Here is a 16,999-nt window from a genome sequence, read left to right as displayed (position 1 = left end):
TTCACTAGTTTAGTAACTGGTTATCCCTGTATCAAAAATTCTGTGAACAGAGATGTTTGCATTAATCGTGTCTATTAAAACTTACCGTACATACTGTGTTATGTCTACACATTCTAGTGCTTTTCGAATAAGTTGTGGAGACATTTCCAAAATTGTTGGGGATCGCGAACGAGGCCCTGTTGAAAAAATAAGTCCTAGATTTTCAAAAAAGAATAGACAATAACAGACAGTTACATGTCATTTTAGTTAAAAATAATATCTTCTGTTTAAGAAAAACAACCACCATTTTGGGCACCTGGGTGGCTTAGTCAGGTAAGCATCCAACTTAGGCTCAGGTCAGGATCTCACGGTTCAGGAGTTCAAGCCCCGGGTCAGGCTCTGTGCTGACAGCTCAGAGACTGGAGCCTGCTTCAGATTCTGTATCTCCCTCTCTCTCTGCCCCTCGGCCACTTGCACTCTCTTTCTCTCTCTCTCTCTCTCTCAAAAATATATAAACATTAAAAAAAAAAACACTGATTGGACTTACCTAATTTAATATTATTTTAATGTGACTTTATTTTAATGTGACTCAATATGATTTTATTAAAATTTAATGATATTTCGTATTTGTCCTCTAGCTGGTGTTACTGTACTTACAGCAAAATGAAGGAGATGGGCAAAGTGCATATACTCTATAAGCAGAGTAACAGAACGTTATCATGACTGTAGTTAAGTGAAGGTAGAGACAAAAAGGAAAAGTCCTACTGTACTTCATTATAAACAAATTAAGTGACCCAATATTGAAAACGCTTAGTCTAGGCGTGAAAGGTCTCATAAGCATTATGGGGGTGGAATGTAAAAATACTTAAGACATAGTACTCTAATTCAAGAAACTTGTAGATCCAGCGGAGTGGGTAACATACACCGAATGCAAATCAAGTTAGCAGGAGATCTCTACCCCAGGGACCCATAGGTACCCACTAGAACGTACTTAAACAAGAGACTTTAGAGTCTAAAATAGTAACCATTCAGCCTTCCCAGGACATTTAATCTCCTGTTTAAAAATTTCTGGAGTATAATTTACATGCCATCAAATTCCCCCATTTTAAAAGTTTAATTCAATATGTTTTAGTAAGTTTACGGAGTTGCGCAACCAGCGCCAAAACCCAGTCTCAAAACATTTCCTCTCTCCACGCAGATCTCCTGGGCTTTTTACATCCCCTCTCCATTCTCACCTCAAGCCTTGGGCAGACATCCATGGACTCTGTCTCTACAGATCTGCCTTTCCTGGATATTCAATGTAACTAGGAATGGGAAAATGACATCTAACTTTTTAAAGAAACTGTCAAATTGGAGTGTTTTGATTATTGTTAGCTTCAAAGAAATTCTGAAATCATGAAGTAAAAATCCTCCTCCTTGGTTCTTTATCAAAGTTATTTTGATCATTCTGGGTCTTTTGCATTTCCAAATAAGTTTTGAGATCAGGATGTTAAATTCTATAAAATGTCTACTAGAATTTTGATAGAGATTATACTGGATTTATAGATCAATTTGGGGAGAATTGCTATCTTACTATAGTGAGTCTTCTAGTCCAAAGCATGGACAGCCTCCCTCTTTAGATTTTTAAAAATTTCCATTAGTGATGTTTTGTAGTTTTCAGTAGACAAGTCTTGCACTTTTGTTAAATTTATTTCCATACATTTGTTACTGACATTACTGTGAATGAAACTGTCTTAATTTACTTTTTTGATTGCTCATTGATAATATATAGACATAAAAATAGTTTTTATATATTAACCTTGTATCTTGTATTTTTTTATTTAGTTGTATGCCTTCAGAGTTTAAATGTTTTTTTTAATTTTTTTAAGGTTTATTTATTTTTGAGAGAGAGACAGAGACAGAGTGTGAGTGGGGGAGGAGCAGAGAGGGAGAGGGAGACACAGAATCTGAAGCAGGCTCCAGGCTCTGAGCTGTCAGCACAGAGCCCAACACGGGGCTCAAACTTGGGACCAGTGAGATCATGACCTAGGCTGAAGTCAGATGCTTAACCGACTGAGCCACCCAGGCGCCCCTAAAATGTATTTTAATTAATTGTTTTCAGTTTATTATTGCTTTTTGGGAGAGGATATGTCAAATCCATGCAAGAGGTCTCATGCCCACTAACCTTGCTTTTTACATGTGGTTGCAATAGCCTTCAGAAATATTGTTAAAGTGCTTAATGTATAACAACTTGTTAAAAATTATCACTCATTCAGAAATATAATCTAATGTAAACCTTTAAAAACATTTTTAACATAATATCCAAATTAATTTTTCATTTTTTCAAAAACATAAAGACATGGTCCATGTGTGAAAACAGAATATTTCAACTCTACTCCATTATTAAAACTTAAATTCAATCAAGTTTTTTATTTTATAACATTAAATAAAACAATCCTGAGGAATTAACATTTTACGATATGTTTTTTAGAAACCAGTAGCCAGGGGCGCCTGGGTGGCTCAGTCAGTTAAGTGTCTGACTTCAGCTCAGATCATGAGCTTGTGGTTCCTGAGTTCAAGTCCTGGATCGGTCTCTGTGCTAACAGCTCAGAGCCTGGAGCCTGCTTTCGATTCTGTGTCCCTGTCTCTCTGCCCCTCCCCGCTCATGCTCTGTCTCTCTGTCTCTGTCTCTCTCTCAAAGAATGAATAAACATTTTAAAAAAAGAAAAGAAATCAGTGGCCAATAGTTTTTCTTTTTTCATTGTGATTGCTATAGTATCTAAAGTTCATTTGCTTTTCCTATGAACATACCTACTTATGCTGGGTATATATTTGGCAGTTCAAACATGAGTGATTTCTATAAGACACCAACTCTGCTGACTTTGACTGGAAAGAAAATACTTTCTGATTAATTAGATGTTTGTGTTTTCTTACATCCTGCCAAGGAACATACATTTAAGCAGAAGAGGGTGTGGGAAAGGGACAGAAAGGATTAACTTTCACGTTCTTCTACAAAACTCTGTTGTGTCAGAAAAGCGTATAAGAGTACTATGACAGTCTTGTACCTCTAGAATAGTACAGCCCAAAGTGTGTGTGTGTGTGTGTGTGTGTGTGTGTGTGTGTGTAGGTACCATCCTTTGCAAACTGAGTCTCTATGGGATAAGTTCTGAAAGTGAGAATATGTATTTAGAAATATCTTTAGAGTAATTGGTCATCACTGGGTCATTTTATTACATTTTTCAAAAGTTTCAGCTTCCAACAGACTAGGGGAGAAGACTGACTTCATCATAGGTAGTCTGAGAATCTCTGCTTAAGACCTAGTGATTGTGATGGCCTGGCAAAAGATGTGGGAATAAAGACAGAGATCACCTGCAACCTCTGGAAGAGGAATTTTCTAGAGGCTCCCAGAGATCAAAGGGAATTTGAAAGCAATGTTTATACTCTTGACCTTGATGATGGCTTTGGTATTGAGGAAGAATGCGTAGGGGTAAAATCCATAATGACATCATTTCCATGTCCTCTGGTACTATGAAAGAAATCATCTAAGTTACCTATTGTATGAAAATATAAAGTGGCAAGAATAAAGTAGTTTTCTGGGAATCACAAGTATCTCCAGGTGTGTAGAGGCCAGATCACCCAAAGCTCTCATAGGATCTGTAATCTCTTATGGGTGATGCTTCCCCAGGAGTGAGGGCCAGTATGACGGAGGCACCAACAGCAGAGGTGGCAACAACATACATAGTTCCGGAGAACAGCTGGACAGCCAGACCCATGGCTCTCAAACAGGATTCCTTCTACTACCCCAGTACCTGGAGTACATGGTAGTGTTTCGGTGCTATAAGATGTGCGGGAGACACAAAAGCACCCCTCTTCTCAGAGGGAGAGGGGCTCAAGTTTACTTGGCAGTGTGATTAAATTTATATTTTATTTTATATATATTTTCATATTATTATATTATACATATATTATATTATTTATATTCAATAAGAATTATAATAAAACACATTTAAGAATGTTTGGGGGGAATTTTGCTTGAGGACAGGCTGCTTTGCCCTCAGTCCACTCCTGCTCACATTTACCTTTCCTCCGTGTTTCCTGCCCCTTCCTTTCTGCCCCAAAGTACACTCCTTCATGGGGACGTGAACTTTAGTACAAAGGTATGAAACTCTGCCGGCCAAAAGTATGAAGACCTGAGAAGCAGGAGAGCCGACGCTGACGCAGCCCTTCACAGCACCGGTCTGGGGCTCAGAGTGAAAGTGAAAGCAGGGCGCCTGGGGGGCTCAGTTGGTTCAGCCTCTGACTCTTGATTTCAGCTCAGGTCATGATCTTGCAGTTAGTGGGTTCCCGCCCCGCATCGGGCTCTGTGTCAGCAGTGCAGAGCCTGCTTGGGATTCTCTCTCTGCCTCTTCCCTGCTCTTCCTTGTGCATGCACTCTTTCTGTCTCTCTCTCTCTCTCAAAATAAATCAACTTTAAAAAATAAATGAAATCTCCATCACGCCTGTGGGACACAGTACCCGAGGCTGGTGTGAAGAATCATGATTACATTCAATTTTTTCAACTTAAAAAGTTACCTTATTAGCACATAAATAAACAGTTGACCTCAGAATTTAATTGTATTTTCATTCCACAGGTTCCTAATCGAGTGTGGGGGAAAATTTGCCTTCTGTTAGAGATCACAACGTGCGGAATTCCAAGAACTAGGGTTTGATTCACTACAAACTGTTTTGGCTTCCTGCCCTAGGGTGAGGCATTTATCAATCACATCAATTTTGAGACAGAGATACCAGTATATGGTTTGTTTAGCTCATGGAGGCTCTAGTGAGATAATATATGCAAAACCACTCTACAAATTAAATGTTCATATAGAATGAGAAGTATTATTCTAATAAGCTTTAGTGTTATGTCATGTATGTTATTATTTATTAAATGAGTGCTTGCTTTCAAAATATTGGCTCAAAAATCAAATCTTTTGTAACGATAGTAACAAAACTTTTGAACTTTGGAATTTTCTTCTTTCCTGTGGAAATCCTTCAAGGACATATTTTAACCTTAAACAGTTTTTAATTTTAAGCTTCTCAGAGTGGTTTAGCCATTTGGAGAAGAGAACCATTTTTGGTGTTTCTGAGGATGCATCCTTCCAAAATATCTTTCTCTCCTGCCTGGGTTCTGAATAAGTAGGGACATAAAGAGTAAGATTGGGGCGCCTGGGTGGCGCAGTCGGTTAAGCGTCCGACTTCAGCCAGGTCACGATCTCGCGGTCCGTGAGTTCGAGCCCCGCATCAGGCTCTGGGCTGATGGCTCAGAGCCTGGAGCCTGTTTCCGATTCTGTGTCTCCCTCTCTCTCTGCCCCTCCCCCGTTCATGCTCTGTCTCTCTCTGTCCCAAAAATAAATAAACGTTGAAAAAAAATTAAAAAAAAAAAAAAAAAAAGAGTAAGATTGTACTCCTGATACAGGTATGGTTGGAGGATGTAGCTTGATGTGAAAGGCCAGCCATCCAGGGTCACAGAACTTTAGAGCCAGCTGACCCTTGCAGCCCCCTCAGTCATAGGTAGTGCTTCCAACTCAGGGACTAGCAGGGGATTCAGGACCCCCTATGAGCAGCCCAATTCATTGTTTCAACCATATGGGACACTAAGTCCTTTACCAACAGAAAGTCCAGGAGTTGCTTAGGGGAAATCCTTCCACATGGAGACCAGCATGGAAAGACCTTTCTCCTTAAAACCTTCGATCGAGGATTTACATTCATTTTATTTTTTATTTTCTTTAAAGTTTATTTATTTATTTCGAGAGAGCGAGCACGCCAACAAGAAAGGGGCAGAGAGAGTGGGAGAGAGAATCCTAAGCAGGCTCCTCACTGTCAGCACAGAGCCCAATGCAGGGCTGGAACTCAGGAAAACTGAGATCATGACCTAACCGAAATCAAGAGTCAGACGTTTGAATGGCTGAGCCACCCAGGTGCCCTGGATTTGCACTCATTTTAGTAAATAAATACGAATCTCCATTATACAGAAATGAACCAAATTAGTGTGGCTCGTACACCACTGAAACTTCCTCCCCTCCAGAATTTTAGAATCCAAATATTTAAAACTTGTTATAAAAGGTAAAAAGAAAATCTACCATGTAGCATATCACAGATTAACAAAAAGCGTCTGTGTTCAGTGCCAATGGCATATGTGGTCACTGCAATTTTATTTTTAGTATTTGTAGACACAGAAAAATATACAAAAATACACCTGCTACTTTTGTTGGCCCACTTCTATCCCTAAGATAACTGGTTAGTAATGAGGTCCTTGAGCAGATTATCACCTCTGACAAGCAAAATGAAGACCTATAAATCCAAAATACATATTTTTCCATTTATCACCCTAGACATCACATGTGTTTGTGCCTCTTCCAGAATTTTTATTTCCAAGTATGTCTTTGTCTCACAAATGAGAATAATGCTTACTGATATTTTCCTTCCGCACAGTCTGTTCCTCCTTCCCTGCTGGAGACGTTCCTCCAATTTCGCTGCTCACCAGTTTGGACCAGTCCTTCAAGCCCCTGGTCATCTGCCACTTCTTCCACAGCATACTCCCCAACGGCGGGATATCTTTGCTCTCTGAACTCATGGAACCCTTTGCGTCTGGCTCTTTCATGGCACTTGAAGATGTTTCAACTACAACATGACATGTGCATTACTGAAAAAAAAAAAAAAGCTTGCATTCTATGAAATCATATCCAAAAAGTAACCGGGCTAGTGGGGAGCACAGATTTGGAGCAGACTTGAAATATTTGTCACCTCTAAGGAGCACTAGCAAACAGCAATCATTGGTCCCTCAGAAAACATTGTCGACGGCCCAGGCAACCCCTGTGTCTGGAAGCCGCCTCAGGATATGAAAAGATTACGTAAGAATAGAGGCTTTTTGGAGGTGAGACATTACAAATGGAAATGGGGTCTCTGAACCACTGGGGCCACTGCTACGCTGGGCCCTGGAGGAAATACAACCTGCCTTGTGTGAGAAATGTATGTGAACGGGATTCTCATCTCTGGAGAGGGGAGCCCTGTGTATAGGTACTTGTCTAAAGTTATCTTAAAAGAGAGCAGAGATCAGCTATTGCTTGTGAAGTAGGAAAGTTTTTCCTTCATGCCATAATTCTATTCTCACTTTTCTAGATCTTTATGCCTAGGAAAAACCATATAAAACCTATCCCAATTCCACAGCATACAGATATTTCCCTCCTATTTATGAATTGCAGATAATTTAATTGACATTATATTCCACTTTGAATAAAAGGTGATGATAGGTTAATGCTCAAAACCTGGGAGAAATGTTGAAATAAGTACATTTAAAAATAATAAAATTGGTACACCCCTAGAGCAAAACTGATGAAGTAAAAAGATTAAAATAAAATTTATTCCAGGAAGTTTAACTTAGACGAAATAGACAAATCTCTTATAAAACACAACTTACTAAGCCTGACACAAGAAGCAGTAGAACAGCTTAACAGTGAGGAGTTTAAAGTGTATACTGTCTGAGTCCAAATATAAGAAGTTCAAGAACAGACGAAAGCAATACATGGTAACAGAGGTCAGACAAGGAGTTACCTCGAGGGAGGAAATGGCTGAGGGAAGGGAAGGAGAAAGACCCTGGGGATGTATTTATGTGTTTTAGATCTTGATCTGAATGGTCGTTCCTGAGTGTATCTGCACGTAAAAATGCATCAAGCTATACAATAAATATTTGTGCCTTAACTGCAGGTATGTTGTAGGACAAGTTCAGGCTCCTCGGAACCTTGTTCTCTACTAGGCCTTGCCCTTGGCTCGAATCCTAGTTTTAGCAAAGAATCCTGTTAGACTAATTTATCAAGAATCGCATTCCCCCCCCACCCCACCCCTGCTTTGATATCCAATCCAGTTCCTCTCTTTTTCCACCCTCCTAACCATACCTAACCAAGTTTTTCTGAGTAACTTCCCACCCACTCCCTGCCTATTTGCTATGAATAGCATTTGTCCCTGTTGTATTCAAAGGGACCATTTGTCCCTGTTGTATTCAAAGTTGGATTCAACCTCTCTCTCCTACTACAACAGTCTTGACTCCTATTACAAGTCTTGAATGATCTCCCTTGCCATTTTTAACAAGCATCCAGTGCAACATTTTTTCTTCTACATATAATTTAATACAACGTTTAAAAAATAATAAAATCTAATTAAGCAATACAATTTAAAGTAATAAAATCATAAAATCATAATAAAACCTATCCACCTTTGTGTTGTTAATAGGACATGAGACTTTAACCCTTAGGAAAGGGAGTACTTTAGCAGTTAGAAATATTTCAAATCCCAACTTCGTCACATTTTATTTATTTTTTTTTTAATTTTTTTTTCAACTTTTATTTTATTTTTGGGACAGAGAGAGACAGAGCATGAACGGGGGAGGGGCAGAGAGAGAGGGAGACACAGAATCGGAAGCAGGCTCCAGGCTCTGAGCCATCAGCCCAGAGCCTGACGCGGGGCTCGAACTCACAGACCGCGAGATCGTGACCTGGCTGAAGTCGGACGCTTAACCGACTGCGCCACCCAGGCGCCCCTCTGTCACATTTTAGATGTGTGACTTAGGAGCAGTTCGGGGACTCTGAGCATTGGTCTCTTTGTCTATAAAATGGGAATAGCAGGGTCTACCTCATGGTTGCTGTAAGTTAAAATGAGACAAACAAAAAGTGATGTGAGGAATGCGCATCCCAAGAAAACAAAATCAGGATGATATATGTTATTCATACTCCTTATATGAAAAGTTAAGAGGCGTTATTATCTTTATAACAATTATTGAATTATACTCCTGTGGATGTGACCATGGAAAAGCATGATTTGGGATGTGAATGCGGTCAGCCTCCCTGGGTGTCCCAGTGAGGTTTAATGGGCCAGCCAGGTTTTTGTGAGAAGGCACTCGGGGTCATGGGGAGCTGTTTGCAAGCTGGCTGTGTCTCTGGGTATCTTATGAATTTAACAAATCACAGAGCAAATTACTCCGGGCCTGTGTTCTTATTGGTAAGTTGAAAATAACATTGCAGATCAGTGGATTGATGTCTTAACTGGAATAATTAATATTTTCAGTTTCAGGCCCACAGCAATCACTCAATAACAAACACTCTGTTTTATGTTATTGCTATTATTTATAGTTATTATTACTAGAAAGGAGCCAGAGTAACAGCATCAGGCCTACCTTCAGGTTTACACACTGCTACCTTTGAACTATGTTGCATTCTTATTTCTGGTTTCATCTCTTGTTTGTTTGTTTGAGAGAGAGAGAGAGGAGGGAGGAAGTACATGTGAGTTGGGGAGGGGCAGAGGGAGAGGAAGAGAGAGAATCCCAAGAAGGCTCCACGCTCAGCACAAAGCCTGACGCAGGGCTCTATCCCACTACCCTGGCATCATGGCCCAAGTGGAAATCAAGAATGGGACGCTTGACCAATGAGCCACCCAGATGCCCCTGGTTTCATCTTTTCTGAAATGGAGAAAACCGTATCTACTTGGGGGAAAAGTAAACATCTGCTAGGCAAAGAGAAAATGTTCCAGGACCTGTTTTCCTACAGGATTGTACGTAACTTTTCACAATCCTGTAGGCAAACACCTTCTCCAATGCTTTCTTTTTACCCAGGGGGATGCCCTGACTATCTTTTAAGAGGTGCAAGGAGCAGCCTTGTGCTCTGAGGTCGCGGGGGGCAGAGTTCACTGACCGTCCTCTGGTGCTTTAGTTTGGCTTTCAGACATAGGCACACTCTCAGCATCCGGAATTTTCCTAATGAACCGGCTGAGGTAATGCAGGCGAGCCTGGGAAGCCTAAAGAACAAACACTATCAACCAACAGTATAGGCAACAACATCTTAACAGTACATGAAACGTGTACCACTTCAGCAGTTTGAACTAGTGCATTATTATCAAATACACTCCAATTCTGAGCCATCCGTAATTTTGACGGTTATTTTTGCAAACTAGGGAAGCAGCAGTCCTAAAGCAAATACACTAGTCATGCAGTCTTAGATCTAGCTGTTCCTGAACCTTTTTTTATCTGGCTTAATAACCCTGAGTTGGGACATGAAACACATACAAGTAATAATGGCTCACCATAGCAATGGTTCTTACATAAAATACAGTGAGGGGAAACCATGAAGTATGTATATTCCACAAGGGGAAGCGATGCTGTTTATCTAGTCAAGGACGTTCAAAGTACATGAAAGGACATATTAAACATTTTTATGCTTTCTTACTTGGAGTGTGAAGGACAGACATGGATACGGCCCACACTGTGTGGAAGGATGAGGGAACCCACGGTTTGGGCCAATAAGTGGCACCATTAAGCGCTTTGCTTTTGCGCCTCATCTGGTACCAGTCATCTGCGCAACATTTCACGATTTGTTCAGATGTGGTCTTAACATTTAGTTAGTCAGTGTCTAACAAAATCCCAGATATCACTCCTAAAGGAAAGACTGTGTGGTTTCACCATCATGGCTCTCCCTTCAGACCAATGCCTGGGAGTGAAAAGGTAAAGAACAACTTTTCAAACTCAGGTGACCTTGATAGCCCTTCCAGGCTCAGTCATCTCCCAGGCTTGCTTCATGGCTCGGATTTCATCTGCTCGTTCGGTATCTTTTTTCACTTCGAAACTGTCTGCTTCGTTGTGCTCGGTGACCAGCCTCAAAATCCAGTAGGGTTTATTTGGGTCTTCTTGTTGAGGGTGAAAAGTGGACATCTGATAAATAACATACAAACCTTTGGGTCAGGTGTTTTGCTCCATTCAAAGGGTTTGAATTTTACCTTATGATCCATAATTTCACTACTAAGTATTTACCAAGAGAAATGAAAACACATGTTCACAAAAATACTTGGAGAACATTCATTACACCTTACTCTTAAGAGCCAAAAAAGGAAACAATATAAATGTCTACCAATTGGTGAATAAATGATCATCTATCCATATGATTGAATCCTATTTAATATTGAAAAGTAATTGGGCGTCTGGATGGCTCAGTTGGTTAAGCATCCGACTTTGGCTCCAGTCATGATCTCATGGTTTGTGAGTTCGAGTCCCGCATCGGGCTCTGTGGTGACAGCTCAGAGCCTGAAGCTTCCTTCAGATTCTGTGTCTCCTTCTCTCTGCCCCTCCCCCACTTGCTCTCTCTCTCTCTCTCTCTCTCTCTCAAAAATAAATAAACATTACATTTTTTTAAAAGAAGTAATAAACTACAGAAGTATGCCACAATGTAGAGGAATCTCACAGGTAGACATCATACTGAGATAAAGGAGCTGAGCAAAAGAGAATACATTTTGCATGATTCATGTGTATGAAAATAATGGAACAGTCAAAACTGCTCCCTGGGGTAAGGTATGAAGATGACAGAATCCACTGCAAAGAGGTTTGAGGGATTCCCAAATTATGGAAATGGCCTGTACTTTATTCCTTGATAGAGATGCGGATGTGGATTACAGGGTGAATACACTTGTCAAAATTCATTGAATTGTACATTTAAAATGATTGCATTTCACTGCATGCAAAGTTTACATAAAAGCTGTAAACAAAACAAAACAAAAACTAAACTACATTGAGGGTTACCTAGTATCTCTTTCCAAAACATGAGGGCAGGGATGATAGATCATTTCCAGGTGTGGATATACGGAAAGTTAACTTTTTGATATTTATGAAATCATTATGAAAGTTAACATTTTGATATTTCATAGGATCGTTTTCATGAACCATAGGCTGAGAGCAGATCGACATAGGGCTTGAAATGTCTAGACAAGTGAGCCTCATTGGTGAGGGTCTGGTACCGGGTGAGAGGCTTGAATCTAACATGGTTACTAACACTTTACATATGACTGAGACAATGTCAGTTACCCAGGTTAAATGATACACGGGGGAAACAGAGATCAGTAGGGTCACTGAATAAAGTTTTTGTGGGCAGTTTGCTTTCAATCTTACCAGAAAGATCTTGCTTTCTACAACATTCCCCTAATATTTGGATGAGAACCTAAATCTCACAATTGGAAATTCTTTTATTTCTTTCTTTTACACCACAGTACAAAGGATTTTACCGTCTTTTATATTACTTGATAAATGGGTTCATCAGAAACTTCTCTGGGATCAGGAAAGGGAGTATTATGAAATATTAAGGGGTGGGGGGCACATGTCTTATAAATAAGTTTATGGATTGAGTTAAGCTCATTTGTTTAAAACTTCAATAGCTTATTTTGTTGATGATACGAATATTTTCTCAGTGAGTTCAAATAATTGAAACACTGAATTATAAATTGAAGCTACGTTTAGAAAAGTTAACACACAGCATTGTCTTGAAGCTTCAAGGGAAAAAAGTGGTGAACGAAAACCACTTCACCTCTGTTTTTTAAACAAACAACGTTAAAATAAGCTAATTTTATTAAATTTTAAAAATATTTATTTATTTTTGGGAGAGCGCAAGGAGCAGAGGGTCACAGAGATGGGGACAAAGGATCTGAAGCGAGCTCTGTGCTGACTGGCTGATAGGCTGACAGCAGCCAGCTAATGTGGGGCTTGAACTCAGGAACGGTGAGATCATGACCTGAGCCAGTCAGACGCTCAACCGACTGAGCCACCCAGGTGCTCCCAAATAAGCTAATCTTAAATAGAAAACTGTACCTGGTCCTCTTATATTTCAAATACAATAATCCCTTTATAGAGAAACTTCCCCTTTTCCCTATCCATTTAGATATTGCAATAAAAGACAGCATTTGGATTGGAATATGTAGCCAGTGAAAAAGTAAGTAAGGTAAATTTAAGAAATTAGCTTTTCCACATGAAATAAAATCAATGATCAAATAAATTCGACACGATCATGATGACTAAGGTGAAAATACAAAGTATAATATAAAAGTTTCCAGTTTCTGGTTTGGCACATATACTAATACATTTTCAAACAGGAAGCATTATAACTGCAGTGTCTACTAAAACCGACTAGCACAATATTAAGATTTCTAAAGCTTAGTTATTAATGTCTTAAAACGTAATTCCCATATGAATTCTGTAACCAAGCATGCACTTTTTGCTGTGCAAGCTAAGCCAAGCACCATCTTTCTTTCCCAGGATTCCCCAGAATTCATGAGTATCTCAAAGTTAACTCAGACCAGATCCCACAATTCCTTCTGAAATGATAGATCTTCTGAAGAAGCTTTTCAGTTTCCAGAATAGATGCATATATTCATTACAATTTCAAACAGAATGAAGGCCACCGTCCATGTCAGTTTTTAGTTTTATACAATCATCAATTTTCTGCAGAATTGCTTTTTCTTGACTTCATATTTTTGCAAACTTTTTAATTCCTTCTTCAGTTCTTTTTATGTACCTCAACCCTTCCAACTGCACTGATTCAGCTTTTCATTTTAACTTTCATCTAGAGGTATCTTTTCACACAATATACGGCTAAATCTAAAGTAAGTGTCCCAGGGCACCTGGGTGGCTCAGTTGGCTGAATGATTGAGTCTTGATTTCGGCTCAGGTGATGGTCTCATGGTTGTGAGATCGACTCCCGTGTTGGTTTCTGCACTGACAGTGCGGAATCTGCTTGGGATTCTCCCTTTCCCTTTCTGCCCCTTCCGTTCCTCACTCTCTCAAAATAATTAACCTTAAAAAAAAAATTCTCTCTCCCTCTGACTCTCTCTCTTTCAAAAAAATAAAATAAAATAGGTTGCAGGAAGTAATAAATCATCAAGTACTATATGGACTTCTGTATCTGTAGCACCGTTTATGATATTAAACAGTTTGGTTTTCTAGCTTGTGTATGTTGTGGTGTTTCTCACATTTGTCTTATAATTTCCAATGCCTAGGGACACTACTACGCGTGCTAAGGGAACATCTGGCCAAAGACGTTTAGGCGACGTTTATGCTCGGGCAGTGCTCATACCTATGAGTTCCTCAGAAACAAGCCACCTTGAAGAAGATCGTTCCCAAATGCACACTCGGCAAAGTGGCCTGGAGCAGCAGATGTGGCTGAAATGGCCTGCCACACTTTATAACGACAGCTGCCCAAATCGTGAGAGCTGACTCCGGGAAAACGAGCGTCGTTTCTGCACACAAAAGCCTTCGGCAGATTCCCTGTTTATCACGGCCCTTAACTGCAGCCACCTCAGGACGCCCAGGATTTCTGCCTCTTCCAATCGTTACTGCATTTTCCATTCTAAATCTTCAACGTATTTTCCCACAGCTGACTCATAAAATGCATGGCTCCGACTCATTTTGACTGCTTTAACTGTGACATTTTGTGAAAGCATAAGTGATACGAATTTTTGATGAAGTTCCTCACATTCATCCGGGGTCCTGTGAATTAACCCCCACAGGAAAGCTCATACAGCACCAGTGTTTACACCCCAAATGCAGTCATAGAGCTTCTAAGTAAGTTCGACTAGTTTTTGAAGTATCTAAAAGTGCCCCTCTACCATCAGTGGTGAGAATTTGGACACCTCTTCCTTTCACTGGATGCAGGTAGCCAATTAAGGCCCGAAGGGCACCATTCTTGTCCCCATTGTAATAAATATGGACTAATTCTTTCCATGGAAGCCATTTGTCTTCCCCCCGGGAAATTCTAGTAGATGAAAAGTCCGTTCTTCAACTCTCTTAATGCAGAGTTGTGGGTCAGTTGTTCTTAATGTTTGAACTAAACCCGGGTTCTGTCATTAACACTCACCCTTGCAATCTTCTCTTGCTGAGTAGATGAATTCTTCTTCTCTTCTGCCTTTTTGCCTTTGCCGTAGCCCACTCAGCTTTAATCACCTGTTTTTGTTCTTCTGACTCTTCTGACTGAATGATACTTTGATTTGGGGGTAAGCCCTCCGTATAACCAGCTGTCAAGCTTCTATGCCTTCAGTGGGATAAGAAAGCAAGTTAGCAGTACTTTGTTTAGTAGAAACTGGACGAATGTCAGCTCTCCCAGTGGGGCTTGAAGACTTTTCCATGGAGTATAAAGAAGATTCTGAGCACAGTTCCTTGTCAGTCAGGATGTCAGGACCTGGAGAAAACCAGATCTTTCTTCTCCAATGTTTTGTCTTCAATTTCTGATTCATCCTAGACATGTTTATGTACATTTTTTTTGAGGCATTTTCCCCTCAGCATGTGAAGTATGAATTAACATGATTTGACAAAAATTGGAATGACTTCAAATTTTGTGGTTATGCTATTTGTGTAATAAAAGGCTTTACTCATTATGACTCTTCTTTTCTGGAAAACTATTTTCTGCCGATTGAGCACTGTATCTTCTCAGAGATTTTTAACCAGCCGCCAACTGATACTTTTTAAAATACCCTAGAACTCAGCTTACCTTGAGCTAAATGTGAAATCATTTCATTCTGACTGCCCAAAACAGCTTCTGAAACAAACTTCAAAGTACTTTTAAAAATAGGACATACAGATGCTCCCTTCTGTAAGTCCCTTGGGAGAAGAAGTGCTAAGTTTCCAAATTCCAATATGTAGATTGGGGGTGCTTAAAGAGTCACAGGGCTTACCACAACAATCTGCTTCACCTTGGGCCCGTTTACATCTTATTTTGCTTGTATGAAAACCCTCTTTGTAGACCGATGTGACTTGTCCTGCGAGTACAAGAAATGCAGCTGCTTGCTTCTCGGCTTCCCAGGGGACTTCTGGCGTCATGGTTTGTAGGTTGCAACCTCTCCAGCAGCAGCGGTGGCTTGCCTGTTTCCAGCACTGGCATTGACAGGGGCCATTGTGCGGCAGCTGAGTCCCCATGAAAGTAAGAGCACCAGCCCGGGGGCCACGTGGTCATTTCCATTCCAACCCCTGCAGAGGTCAGGTTAAGCTCCTTTACTTCACAGTGTTTCCAAGAGTAGACTCCAATTAAGAAATTAAATCTTGGCAATGCAAGTGGACAGGATTTTCCACTACTGGAGTGTAGGACAGCTGACCGTTATCTCTTCTAGTTTGTTAATTTTCCTTCATTGTCCTTTACTGGTGGTCTCAACATCCTTCCTCTTCAGTTGATTCATTTGCAAACTTGAGAGATAACCTTTGTTCCTTCTTGTTCCTGACCCCCATTTTGGGATTAAGAACTACAGACACTGTTTCCTTGATAGTTCTTTTTGGTCCTCTGCTTCTTTCTTACCTGTACCTGCTATAGCTTGCCCTCTCTTGCCTAGACTACTGCAGTACTTTGTTGAATGATTTTCTCCATTTCTAGTCTTTCCCCCTTTAAAAGTATACCTTTAGGGGCGCCTGGGTGGCGCAGTCGGTTAAGCATCCGACTTCAGCCAGGTCACGATCTCGCGGTCCGTGAGTTCGAGCCCCGCGTCAGGCTCTGGGCTGATGGCTCAGAGCCTGGAGCCTGTTTCCGATTCTGTGTCTCCCTCTCTCTCTGCCCCTCCCCCGTTCATGCTCTGTCTCTCTCTGTCCCAAAAATAAATAAAAACGTTGAAAAAAAAATTAAAAATAAATAAATAAATAAAAAGTATACCTTTAAAAGCCACCAGGGTATCTGAAATGTAAATCTGATCATGTCAATACATTTTTTTTACCCCCCCCCCCCTTCCCCCGTCCTACGTCTACCCTGGCTTAACTTACGCAGTGATCACCAATGTCGGGAAGATTTTGTCCTCATAGGTATTTTGAGTTCAGTGCTTTTAAATAACCTGAATTTGAGTATATTTAGCCCTGTGCTTGTATTTCTCAACTTTGCCCCACATCCTCTTCTTTACCTCTAATCATTGTAATTACCTAACTGGCCCTGAAGGAATTTGGAATCATGACCTCTGGGCTGTAGACAGAGTCCCAGCCTCCGAATCAAAATTAAAGGCCCTCCCCCTTCTGACCCTTACTTACCCCTCTAGCCCCATCTCTCAAACTTTAATGCTAAAGAAAAAAAAAAGGCAGATTGTGTTAGATTTCACCTTAGAAGTCTTTGCTCATTGACTCAGGTCAGGATTTCGCTGCTCTTGGAGAAAGAGGCCAGGATAAGTACAATATCTACCATTAAAACCTCTGTTTACCTTCGGTCTCCTCCATCAGACTGTAAGTTCTTTGAAGGTA

At 40.4% G+C, this 16,999-nt stretch overlaps 1 protein-coding gene and 1 pseudogene across 11 annotated transcripts in view; both read right to left on the bottom strand.

Annotated features, from left to right (window-relative positions):
* Positions 1 to 16,999, bottom strand: part of ADGB (androglobin) — a 162,343-nt gene that overhangs the window by 7,451 nt on the left and 137,893 nt on the right. For 8 of the 11 annotated variants that reach the window (XM_045058174.1, XM_045058177.1, XM_045058178.1 and 5 more), the window contains 5 exons: positions 10,514 to 10,690; positions 9,678 to 9,780; positions 9,164 to 9,223; positions 6,409 to 6,618; positions 86 to 176 (listed from right to left, as the gene is read on the bottom strand). In XM_045058174.1, the coding sequence (XP_044914109.1) occupies positions 86 to 176; positions 6,409 to 6,618; positions 9,164 to 9,223; positions 9,678 to 9,780; positions 10,514 to 10,690 (641 nt within the window). Of the gene's footprint in view, positions 1 to 85; positions 177 to 6,408; positions 6,641 to 9,163; positions 9,224 to 9,677; positions 9,781 to 10,513; positions 10,691 to 16,999 lie in introns of those variants that run through there. The other 3 variants (XM_006932082.4, XM_045058180.1, XM_045058183.1) reach the window with 3 other exon arrangements.
* On the bottom strand, positions 13,559 to 15,684 carry LOC123385628 (annotated as a pseudogene).

The sequence above is a fragment of the Felis catus genome, chromosome B2 (genome assembly GCF_018350175.1).
Source record: "Felis catus isolate Fca126 chromosome B2, F.catus_Fca126_mat1.0, whole genome shotgun sequence".
NCBI lineage: Eukaryota > Metazoa > Chordata > Mammalia > Carnivora > Felidae > Felis > Felis catus.
This window is presented reverse-complemented; position numbering and strand designations above follow the sequence as displayed.